The 12,706-nt window shown below is 42.9% G+C and overlaps 1 protein-coding gene across 3 annotated transcripts in view; it reads right to left on the bottom strand.

The window, feature by feature from the left end:
* Ankrd29 (ankyrin repeat domain 29) overlaps positions 1–12,706 on the bottom strand; it is a 49,433-nt gene that overhangs the window by 27,039 nt on the left and 9,688 nt on the right. For 2 of the 3 annotated variants that reach the window (XM_028759518.1, XM_028759519.1), the window contains exons 2-4: positions 11,885–11,995; positions 6,836–6,934; positions 1,348–1,446 (exon numbers count right to left, since the gene is read on the bottom strand). In XM_028759518.1, the coding sequence (XP_028615351.1) occupies positions 1,348–1,446; positions 6,836–6,934; positions 11,885–11,995 (309 nt within the window). The remainder of the gene's footprint in view (positions 1–1,347; positions 1,447–6,835; positions 6,935–11,884; positions 11,996–12,706) is intronic. The other variant, XM_028759520.1, reaches the window with a different exon arrangement.

Genomic DNA, 12,706 nt, shown 5'->3' with positions numbered 1-12,706 from the left:
TGTGTGTGTGTGTGTGTGTGTGTGTGTGTGCGCGCGCGTGCGCGTGCATGCACATGTCATGTACTTGTGTGGATCTTCACAGCTTGTGCACAAAGTCACTCATCTGGAGACCACAGGTCCATACCAGGACAATTGTTGTCTCATCTTAGCTTTTAAGACAGGGTTTGTTACTGAACCTGGAGCCTATCATTTTGACTGCAATGGCTGCCTTCACCCTCGTGTTTCTCTTGCCCCTCATCCTCAGAGCAAAATTATGGATGCATGCCATAGTTCCCAGCTTCTACATGAGTGTTGAGGATGTCAACTCCAGTCCTCATGCTAATGCAGCAAGTATTATACTCAACTGAGTACCCCAGGACCTTGTTATTTCAGTTTTATAATGAAAAAGAGATAATAAGTATTCCTATGTGTTTTTATTATATTATACTATACTATATTATGTTATATTATATTCAGTATGTTTCAAGGCATGCATACAAATTTACTAATGGGTTTTAGAAAAGACAGCACTCTATATAACATCTGGACCATTTGATAATATTTCATTAGGAGAAAGATCCAGTGGGAACTCTCTTTGTATCTACTTATTATATATAGTCAATTAAGAAAATCTAAGATTTTCAACATGGGCTAAAGTTCATGGAGTAAAATTCAGGAATTAATATTACAAGTAGACCTAATATGAGCTTAAAATGACAAGAATCTTATATCAGCTCAAATTTTCCTGCTATAAAAGCATGAAAAAATGTGAACACAACATTCATCCTTTTGCACTATGCTTTCTTATCTGAATATGAAAAGTGAGAATGAAAATCCCTTTAAGGAAGAACCGTAGTCCCTGTCCAGAACTGCTGGACTCTGAGACCTAGAGGCTGACTCCATGTCTTTTTGACAGGATAGCCCATGAGTGCAGGCTGGCTGCCAGACACCATCTCAAAGCACCCAGGCTCGCTAGGACCAGGCCATCCCTCCAGTAACTCCTATTCCTGTATTGGAATGAATACAGAGATAGAGCAGAACACAGAAATAAGGAGTGTTAGATAGACACCTGGTTATAAAGCCTGGTGTCCCTGAACAGAAAATGAATGGCACAGGGAAGAACTTCAGTCATTCCCAGTACAAAGCTTGGAAGGAATCCCAAAGACTGACTAACCCTGAACCACTACAAGCAACCCCGGGAAACCTACTTCCTTAGGCATCTGAATCTTCCAGCAGGGGAAGCACATGTCTGTGTTACAGACAAAGTGAAAATGAACTGCATTACTGTCAGAGGTCTCCAACGGGCTGTGAACTCAAGACCTTGAAGGTCTCCAACTGGACGTGAATTCAAGACCAAGGTTTTCTTACTTTAGTCCGACATTCAGTGGATGCGCCAAATCCAAAGAGAAATCTCACAACATCATTGTGGCCTTGCTGGGCAGCGAAGAACAGGGCAGTTGTGCCTGACTGAGAGAGAGGGGAGATTGCTTTAAGGAGACATTTAGCAAAATTAATTTTCAAATAAAATCGACATTTCCTAGCTCCAAGGGGGCCACATTTGATTTGCTGTAATTTTTTTCTTTTTAAAAATTTTATTTTTGTATGTGTGGCATTTTATCTGCACATATGTCAGTGTACCACATGTGTGCAATGCTCATGAAAGCCAGAATAGTACATAGGATCCTCTGAAATTAGAGTTACAGACTGTTGTGAGCTGCCATGTGGGTGCTGGGAATTGAACCTGGGACCTCTGAAAGAGCAGCCAATACCCTTTCCACTGAGCTACATCTCCAGCCCCCATTTCTATCTCTTGATAAAAGAAATGACACAAAACGAGACTTTATTCTTGTATTAGAGTGGGTGGTCCTCCCCAAAAGGATCAGACTACATCTGGACCCCAGGACATGCTATTTCCTTATATGGTGAAGGCAAGGTTAACGATCTGGTGAGAAGGAACTCATTCTGGCTTACCCAGACAATGATAAATGTCCTTTCAAGTGCAACAACAACAACCACCACCACCACCACCACCTAAACTTCTTGCTCAATTCTGTGAACTGTGCCAGGTGGTGCAGTCCTATAATCCCAGCAGTCAGGAGGCTGAGGCAGTAGGAGCAAAAGTTGGAGGCCAGCCTTGGCTACACTAGTATGTACCCTATCTCAAAAATTCAAACCAAGCCGAAACAAAACAAAACAAAACCAAACCACAGTGGAAATGTCCTCCTGTGGATAAATGAAGGAGTAACGAGGCATTGTCTACAATGGCAGATAATTTCGGTTATTTAGCTTTAAAAAAGGAAAGAAAGTAAGACAGATACTACAGTGATATAAACCGTAAATGGATGGAACCTAAAGATTTGCTACATGAGAGAAGCCTTTCCACAAGGACAAACGCTGTTAGATTCTACGATGGTGTCTGAAGAACGCAAACCCATGGCTACAGAAAGCAGGGAGAGTGTTGCTACCAGCTGGGGAGGGAGGAAGAGAGAGTTATTGTATAGTGGGTGTGGACTCTTGAGAAGAGTCCCTGAGCGAGATGGCTGCCGTAGTGGTCGCACAGCACTTGGACTGTATGTATGTCACCCTAACTACATATTCTAACGTGGTTAAGATGAAAATGGTTAAGGCAGTAAGCTTCATGTATATTTACTAAAGTGAGATAATTGAGAGAAGACTGATGAAGGGGAGATTTGACAGGAGAGGTAAAGAGGCCACAGACACAGTGATGGAGCACTGTAGTCACAGCCCATGGAATGCGGTAGCACCAGCTCTGGAGGCAGCAGAGAACGACAGCCACCCAGTGGGCTCAGCAGGCATGTCCACCCTTGATATTGTAATTTAACACTATCATCTACAAAACCTGGCTCGGGAGTGGCTATCCTGGGGTGCACGTGGCCCGGAGGTCTGGTCAGATATGCCTGGAGGGGGAATAAGGCCTAGCCTACACTCTGAACATAGATTTCTGGCTTCCAGATCTACAAGATAATGAATCCCTGTTGTTTTAAGCTGTTCAGTTCATGGTGCTCTGTTGGAATGGGAACAGGCAACAAATACACTTGGTATGGTGTTTTGGGAAAATCCTAAATCAAAACATGGAAGGATTCTGGTGGAGAATTGTGGTTCCAGAACGTAATCTCCAGAGTAGAAAGCAACTAATGAGGAGAAAAAAAAAGAGAAAGGAATAAAGAAAGGAATCTAAATAATTCTCCTACAAATGATCTAACTGGAGGTCAAAGCACTAGTGGGTATAAAATAGTTCTCAAAACTGGACATATTAACCAGTAACAGTTTAAAGTCACACTTCCAGCCACTCAAACACAGTATTTTTAGCATGTATATGTACTTGGCCCAGGGAGTGCCACTATTTGGAGATGTAGAAGTGTGTCACATGGGCTTTAAGACCCTCATCCTAGCTCCCTGGAAGCCACCCTTCTCCAGTTTGCCTTTGAAACAAGATGTAGAATTCTCAGCTCCTCCTACACCATGCCTGCCTGGGCACTGCCACACTCCTGCCTTGATGATAATGGTCTGAAGTTCTGGACCTGTAAGCTAGCCCCAATTAAATATTGTCCTTATAAGAGTTGCCTTGGTCATAGTGTCTCCTCACAGCAAGAAAACCTTAACCAAGACAGCTTGTTTCCTTCAAAGTGACTTTTATAAGCCCATTCAAAGCCTGGTGCCCAAATCATAGAGTCACATGACCAAAGTCATCCTAGCTCAGCAGTGAGCAATGTCTATCATTTGTATGAAGATGCTCATTATGGGGGCTAGCTGGGAAGAGGGGGTCAGCAGCAGGGATGGGACGAGAGAGGGAGTGAATGTCATAATGATATACTGTATGAGGGATTGCAAAAAGAAGAGGAGGAGGAGCAGGAGGAGGAGGAGAAGGAGGAAGGAGGAGAAGGCAGCCCATGACTTCCACAGTCTGAGCATTGATTGAAACCAAGACACTTCTCTAGGCACTGTGAGAAATCCTTCTTTCCACAGCTCACCTGGAATCTATGGGTATTAGATTCTGACTCTGGCATGAGGGGCTCAGGGAAGTCCTGTGGACTGTACTGATAGTTCGAAGGCAGGAACACGTGGGATGGGGGAACAATGTCCACTGAGGCAGAGAGCTGAAACCTTTGCAGATTTAATCCTCTACCTCAAGCTGTGCCCCAGAGAAAAAACCACCTGACTACTCCCAGAGCCTTTCTGCTAGGCAAGAGTGGTTCCCTGCCATGGTTCTTACACATGTGAATCTGTAGCACCTGCTCATTGCTCTCTGACAGTGAAGGGTGCTAACTTCTAGAACATTTGTAAAATCAGTCATGTACAGGAATACAATAATCCCTAGCTAATAGGATTTAGACTTTAGTCTGAAATGTGAAATAAGTCTTCAATGTACACTCTTTCCTCCTGAAGCCCAGGGCTTCAGGCCAATTTCCTGGTGGTCCCCATCAGCCACTATTCCTGGGTCTCTGCCGTGTCTGCTGCTCAGGACCATTGGCCTCCAGCTGGTATCTCTAGCAAGCTCTATGTATTGAGGAAAACAAAGTTAGGTATTGTCTTAGTCAGGGTTTCTATTCCTGCACAAACATGGCCAAGAAGCAAGTTGGGGAGGAAAGGGTTTATTCAGCTTACACTTCCACATTGCTGTTCATCACCCAAGGAAGTCAGGACTGAACTCAAGCAGGTCAGGAAGCAGAAGCTGATGCAGAGGCCATGGAGGGATGTTACTTACTGGCTTGCTTCCTTGGCTGGCTCAGCTTGCTTTCTTATAGAACCCAAGACCACCAGCTCATGGATGGCACTACCCACAGTGGGCCCTCCCACCCTTGACTACTAATTGAGAAAATGCCTTACAGCTGGATCTCATGAAGGCATTTCCTCAAGGGAGGCTCCTTTCTCTGTGATAAATCAGCTGGTGTCAAGTTGACACACAAAACCAGCCAGTCCAGGTAAGTTCTAAGGAGCAGTTGTGATGCTGCAAATGGATTAACAGTGGGAGAAGTGTTTCAAAGATTGCCCAAAGGCAATACTTTGGGGCCTTCCTTTGGTTGAGTATTTGCATTGCCCGAGCCTGGCATAGGCTCTGAAAACTCAAGGGACTGCTGGAAACTTCTCCAAGGGCTATTGTTCTCAGGTCATGAAGGTTTCCATCTGCTGGCTTAGTTGAGCCACTAAATGAATGAATAAATATAAACCACAAAGCCACACACTAGCTAGAACCCCACCAATTCTCTTCCTCTGCTTTTCTCAGGAAGGTTTCTGTACACCATGTACCTACTCTTTAGGATCAGATCTTTGAATAAACAGATCTGAACTGCATTGTTTTATTAGAGAAAAATCTGCTTTTCACTTTAAAGTTATAATAAACAAGGATGGTAGAGAGAGAAAAAAGGTGAGGATAACTTTAAAATATTCTTCTAAATGGGTTCAAACATCTTTATCTCAGAGGGAAATTTTATTTTAGCTGCTGATGCAAAAAAAAAAAAAAAAAAGGTCTGAAACAATGACCTAGTGTTATGGGGACTGCCCTAAAGAGTCTGTGAAGATGGGTTGATTTGATGGCAGTCTTCACACTGCTTCTCTCTAGAGTCCAGCCCCACTCAGGCTGAGGGCTGCAACCTGTGGGTTGTTCTCTCATGGTCTCATGAGCAGGACTTCTGAGCCTTCCTTAGAGGTGGATTACTGGAGGTAAGGCAGGTTGTTGGATCGGGCCAGATGGAGCAAGATCCAGAGTCCACTATGGTTAGGAGCTGCCCTAGGATACCCGCCTCATACCTGGGTCTGTGTAAACCCAGGGTAGAGTGTACACGTCTCCACAAAGCTTTGTTTGCCACATCCTATGTCAGCTTGGAAACACATATGGTCTCTTCAGACCTGACTTCCTGAGTATGTTAAAATGCCTCAGCCATCTTGCTGCTGCAAGTACCCTGACTAGACTCTGGTGTGACCACACCCCCAGGGTTGCACTTGTGATGAGTGGTCACAGGCTCACATTTTACTTCAATGTCCCCACTCATGACTCTTGGAGAACTTACTTAATACATGGCCAGGTAGAAAACAGCTTTGTAAATGTCGTTTCATTTACAAACTGTTCATTTAAGCTTCATAATGAACAGGATGCAGACAAAAAAGACAGGGACATCTGGGAAATTTCTATAAATTCCATGGCATCTCGTTGCATGTGAGGAAGAAATATTCATGCCTGAGACAAAAAAAGTATGACTGTTTAAGGGAGATGATAAGGGTGGTGCCTGGTGTGGACCAGATATGGTCTGAATGTGTCTTCCAAAGAGTCAGTGCTAGGAGCTGAGTGTCCAGTGTGAGGATACTGAGGCTTGAGACCTTTAAGACATAGGTGACAGAGCAAGGTCACTGGGTACAGTTATGAAGGTGTTAGTGCTGATCTCGTAGAGTGTTAGTTCTCACAAGGATGGCTTGTTAAAAGAGAGTGCCTTGTGCCTTGTCTCTTCTGCACATGCTCTTCCCCTTCTTTATCACGTTCTGAGGAAGCCCTCAGAAGCCAAACAGATGCATCTTCTCATCTCCCATGTTCAGTCCCTAAAACTGTAAGTTAAATAAACTTCTACTTCTAAAAAAAAATAAAATATCCAGCATCAGTTATTCTGTTATAGTAGCACAAATGGATGAATACAGTTGACAACGGAACATTCCCAGAGCTTATTTTAGGCTATAAATAAATAAATAAATAAATAAATAAATAAACAAACCAACAAACTCTGCAGTGGGCTCTGGTGTAGGAGCAAAGCAACTGCAACTTTTGTCCTCTTAAGCAGTTTATTACCATAAAGATCAAAGATCTCTTAACCTAGATATTTTTATTCACGGGCACAGCCTGACTTACCTCTCTCTGGAGGTTGATGTCTGCTCCCTGCAGAACCAGCTCCCGCACACAGTCTAAGTGGCCAGCATAGGAGGCAACCATGAGAAGGGTGGTGCCATGCTGCACAGAGGGGACAGATGAACAGTGATGCCCTCGGGGTACACAGGGAGCCCAAAAGAGACCAAAGAGATGGTTAGCTTCACCCCAAGATGCCTAGGCGACAAATGGCTCACAGGTGACTATGATGGTGACAGGAGCAAGCAAATCCACAGACTGCCAAGGTTGGATTTGAAGGTTACAAATTCACTTCCATGCATCATCTTCAGGCACAGTCCAAGTAAAACATGACTACTGCATCTTAGCCAGCAAAGTACAATATTTTCATTTTATGACTTACACTGGATGATTCCTGATCCAGACCACTGCTACTAATTCAAAAGACAGTTGAATGTTAGCAGTTGGTTTTCTGGTTTGGAAAATTGTTTTGTTTTTGTCTTATACATTTACAATGTAAGTTGATCATTTCTACTTGGACTTTTCCCTCTCTCCCTTCAGAATCCCACTTCCTTCACACATACCCTCTGTCCTCCCCTGTCCTCTGCTGGCCCCTGTCTGTCACCCACTGACCCGGAGCAGTGTTGCCTACTACAGTGCTGACTGGCTCTTGGCTTGATTCTGTGCAGGTCTGTGCAGGTGACCACTGATGCCGTGTGCACAGAAATGCAGTGACCGCATCACGTCCGGAAGACACATTTAAGTTTAAAAGCATTTTAAGTTGTTGTCTTGCTTTTTGTTAAAGCCAGGTGGGGAGGCTGAGGAAGGGGGATCATGAGTTCAAAGCTCCCATGGGCTACAAAATGAGTCTGTGTCTCAAAAAATTTTCTAAGTTTAATTCATTTATTTATTGAAAAAGAGTTGGAGTTTATTTAGAAAAGATTTTAATGAAGATTTAAGCATGGGTGATAAAGGAAAGAGAGAGATCCTCAGGAAAAGAAGAAATCACTCTCAACTATGGACATGGGCTTCTCAAAAAAGTCAACCAACATTTATTTATTTTATTTAACTTGAAAAATCTTTTTTTTGTTTAGCAATGTGTTGTTTAATTTCCATGAGATCCTGTAGCTACTAGAAATTCTTTTGCTGTTGACTTTAACTTTTAACTATTGCATTGTGTGGTCAGATAATATACATAGAGTTACTTCATTTTTTCTGAGTTTGTTGAGAGTTATTTTGTGTCTCATAATGTGGTTTGTTTTAGAGAAACTTCCATGCACTGCTGGGTAGAATGTGTATTCTTTGATGTTTGAGTGGAATGCTTTGTAGATATGGTAGGTCCATTTGATGTGTGATGTCATTTGGTGTGTGACATCATTTGGTGTGTGATGTCATTTAATGCTGGTTTCTTTATTTATTCATTCAGTCAAGCTTCTTTTCTCAGTAGTCTTCAAGACTGGGGTGGCAATATTACTATCACTATCTTCTTCCTGAGTGTGGAGAATTTTTATTTAGACAGGAAATAAGGGAATCCTTGGTGCTGTGGTCTGAATGTATCTCTTCAAAATTAATTCTGGGATCTAATTCCCATTGTGGTGTTATAGGAGAGGCCTTATAGGAAGTGGCTAAGACCCGAAGGACTTGCCTTCTAAGTGGGATTAGTGCACATATGAAATAACATGGGCGAGTTCCTGCCCTCAGGAGTTTTTAAGAGCAGACACCAAATCTGCAAGCACCTTGGTCTTGATTTCCCAGTCTATGATTATGACCAATAAATTTCTTATTGTTTATTATTTATAAACTACACAGCCCAAAGTATTTTATTATAGCACCTCAAGTGGACTCCCAGGTTAGAGCCAATTTTTATAAACAAGCTATAAATACACCCTTTCACATGAGATGTAAGAAAAAATATATCCCACAGGTCACACAGCTCTTAAAAAAAAAAAGTCAACCATGAGTTGAAGAAAGCACTAGGTATGTAATGTGGATATTTAAAAGAGAAAAAGAGGCAGAGAGATGGCTCAGTGTTTAAAGAAAGCATATTGCTCTTGCAGAAGACCCATGTTTCTGTAGCTTCAGGGAACTTTACACCGCCATTTTCCTGGCCTCCAAGGGCATTACATTCATGTGACATAAATGCACACAGACATAAATACATACATAATTTTAAGATTTTTTTTAAAAAGGGAAAATAGCTGGGTGGTGGTGCATGCCTATAATCCCAGCTCTTGGGAGGCACAGGCAGGTGGATAACTGTGAATTCAAGGCCAGCCTGGTTTATAGGAGGAGATCCAGAACAACCAGGGCTATACAGAAAAATCTTGCCTCAAAAAACTAAACAAAACAAAATATAACAAAAAGAAAAAAAAGGAAAATAGCCTTAAAAATAAAATTAATCTTTAAAAGAGAAGAAAAAAGACCCTTTAGGTTGATCTGTTTTAAAGAAAAGATGAATAAAATAAATAATAAAAAATATGCCTCTATAGATAGGTTATGTTTAATTCTATGCCATGATCAATGAAACAAAAATTTGGTTCAATAGAGAAGGAGTATAAAAAGTATCATAGTACAATATACAATAATATTTCCCTTATATTTAAAACCTATTAGCTTGAGTCATTTTTGACTCCTGAAATGTTAAGAGTATTTTATTGACTGAAGTTAAAAAGGATATTTCAAGACAGACTGGTTTTGTACGAAGTATGTATTAATGCATATAAAGGAAGCAAAGCTCAAAACAAAAGACACCAAAATAAATATATTAATAAATTAAAAAAGATTGCAAGAATCTTGTAAAATAGGTTAAAAAAAACAGAGATGGCCTTAACTTAGAATTTCCCAGGCATGGGAGTGCAGCCTGCAACTCCAGTAAAGCAAGAGTCAGAGGCCAGACCGTGCACATAACAAGTTTCAGGGCAGCCTGGGCTATGTACTGAGACTTTCTCTGGAAATCTAGGAATCCCTGACAATGTTAGCAAATCAAAGCTTTGAGCATGCGGCATGTGGTCTCAAGATGCCATATTTGTTCTTTATAATCTGTTGGAAACGTTTGAAACTGGCTGTCTAGGTTGAGAACAATTTTCAGAAAGCTATACGGGGGCATTCTTTGCATTCTAAAACTCCACATAGATTTCCTAGGTGACCCTGTGCTTTAGTTCCATAAGCCTGGTTCATGACAGCCCAGAGATCAGTCATCCATAACAATCCTAGAATGTAGACTCCATGCCCAGCTGCCACGTGGAAGAGGCAGCTGCCTAGCCAGGACACTCCATGAGAAACAAAGGCCTGCAGTGTTCCCACCTATGTGCTTGTCCCCCAAAGCACTAACTGGCCTTTTAAAGCAGCAGGATGTCTGAAGCAGTCATTGTTCATATGCTCCATATGTTAGGAAATTGTTTTTCTAGAAACCTTCTGATTAAGTATCTACTAAATTTATTTTAAATTTTTATCTCATTTATTGTTACTCTATGAGGTGAATTTGTTGCGGGGAGTACATAGTAGAGCACTTGTGTGGAGGTCCGATCACAGTGTCCTCTCCTTCTGCCTTATATGGGTGCCCAGAGTCAAATGCAGTTCATCAGGCTTGGGTGGCACGCAATCTTACCTGCTGAGCCATCTCACCAGAGGAGCTAATTTATCTAATAAATCTAAGAGGAATAATTTCTAAACATATTCATTTATTAGTCAAACATCTATTCTGACTTTGGCTGAGGGTACCAGAAAGGGTGGGTCTATGAAGTACAGCACGGTGAGCTTCAGCTAGAACTCTGAGGGTCTCACAGGAGTGTCTGAACAGGAATGACTTTAAAAAAAAAAAGAAAAAGAAAATCAGTCACCACCATAGTTAGAGACAAAGGCCACAGGTGGCAACTGGTTCCTACCCCATCCTGCTGGTTAGTGTGGGGCAGGAATTGATCCATTGAGACCAGGATGGCAGTTCACAGATGCTGGAGTCCCCTGTAAGTCTGGGTTCTGACAAAGAATAGATTCACACTGGGATAATCAGAGGGGATTTGATAAAGGGACTATTCATCAAGAAGGGGTCTGGCAGTGTAGTTTTGGGGTGCTGTGACTGGCTAGGCTGGAAGGTACAAAAGTCATGTAATAGGTCCTACAACAGTGTGAGTCAGTGCTGGGCTGAGGGGGGCGGGCAGGGGGAGCCAGCTGGCCTCTGTGTTCTCCTCCACCTTCCGCTTCCAGTGGATGCTTTATTAGCCAAACTGAAGGGCCAAGGGAGGGAGGCTTCTGGAACATTGCCTATGATTCAGATTCTGGGCCCAGAGCCAGACAGAGGAAGGGACAGAATGGATCTGGATGGTCCTGGTAACCCAGTGAGCAAACTGCAGCAAATCCTTCCATTTCCTTCTTGGGATGCTGTGGGTTTCACTCACAGGTTTGTGTCAGAGCTGCAGATGGCATACCCTGCCACAAGAACAGTAAGTCTCCATCGAGAACATTTTGTTTCAAAACCACAAAACCATCTCCTTATTTGAGGTTCTTCAGTCCCCAGGGATGTGGGGAAGTCTTGCTAAACACAGAGAATTGCTGGCTGCTGGCTAGGGAAGGGACAGTTGGGGTGATGTCACTGTGGCAGTCCCCCTACTTTATTTTCCCTTCTCTAGCTCTCCACTCGGTGTCTTCCCCTTTTCCAAAATGAAAGGGCAGGAGGTTGGTAGAGGCTTCAATTTCTCAGTTTTTGGATCATGTATTAAAACCACAACTCCTACAACCATGGGAGCCCACATGTGCTCTAAATTATCCTCATCTTATTCTTTTTGTCAGTTGTGTAGTAAACAGCCCTTTATTCTTGGAACTTGTCAATCTGCTTCTTAATGGAAGTCCCTCATTCACAATGCCAGAGGCCTTCTGTTTTTATGGGTAACCGTTTGCTTTCTGACTTCCTCAGTACGTTTCCAGGTCCACCACTACACCTTAGGATTCTCAGAAAAGGCAAAGGCAAGCAAACACAAGACCAAGTACACAAGCGTGGGAAGAGCGCGTGTTTGCAAGGAGCTCATGCCTGCAGAGTGCAAAGGTGTGCTCTGGGCATGCAGATACCGCGTCCCTGCGTACACTGTCTCTGCAGTCCACGTCCACACGGCCACTGTTTAACAGCAGTTTCAGCAGGGCCAGGTTTCCCCTCTTTGCTGCCCAGAATGCAGCGTTGGCAAGTGGAGTTTCCTTCTGCAAGATGGGAAAGAAACAGGATCTTAAAATAGAAGTCAGAGATCATGGCTGCTTCCATGTACACAGATAGCAGCATTCCAAAGGAGGCGTTTCCAGATGAAGGACGATCATCTGTAAGGCTGCTCTCCTCTCCATATATGAGACTGTAGAATTCCAGCTTGTGGGAGGTGTTTTATTTACTGTAGACCTCTGAGCCCAAGGTTGTCTGCAGAGCACTGCTCTGACACAGCACAACCTATGCCTTACTTCCCACCAAAGCTGTGCCTTCCTGCCTCTGTTGGGTCTTTGTTCACAGTTTCCTTTAAACTTGAAGTGAATTTTTCCCATCCTAGAAGGACAAGGTTCTGCCCAGATGCCATTTCCTTTCCTAAATATGCCGAACAACTCTTTCCTTGTACAGGAAGCAAAATCTCCTCTTGTCCTGACCCTCAGAAGGAGTTTGGTGCTACCTTCTCTGTGTCCACAATGTTTTCTAGCCAATCCCAGCTATTGGGGTAGGAAATTTACTTTCTTTCTACCTAATATTTTATTTTCCTTCAACTGGAACATTCCAGAAGTTCTGGGTGAGAACTAGGGTTTTTGGTCAGAGAATGCTGTTTTGTGTCTGAGTTTCAGGACACCATCCAAAGTACTTGGGCTCATGGGAATCATTGTCCCTTTTTGCTTCAGATAGAGATCAAAATACCTACCTTCAAGTGAGGGGGGGGG

The sequence above is a fragment of the Grammomys surdaster genome, unplaced genomic scaffold (genome assembly GCF_004785775.1).
Source record: "Grammomys surdaster isolate TR1022 unplaced genomic scaffold, NIH_TR_1.0 126298, whole genome shotgun sequence".
Lineage (NCBI taxonomy): Eukaryota > Metazoa > Chordata > Mammalia > Rodentia > Muridae > Grammomys > Grammomys surdaster.
This window is presented reverse-complemented; position numbering and strand designations above follow the sequence as displayed.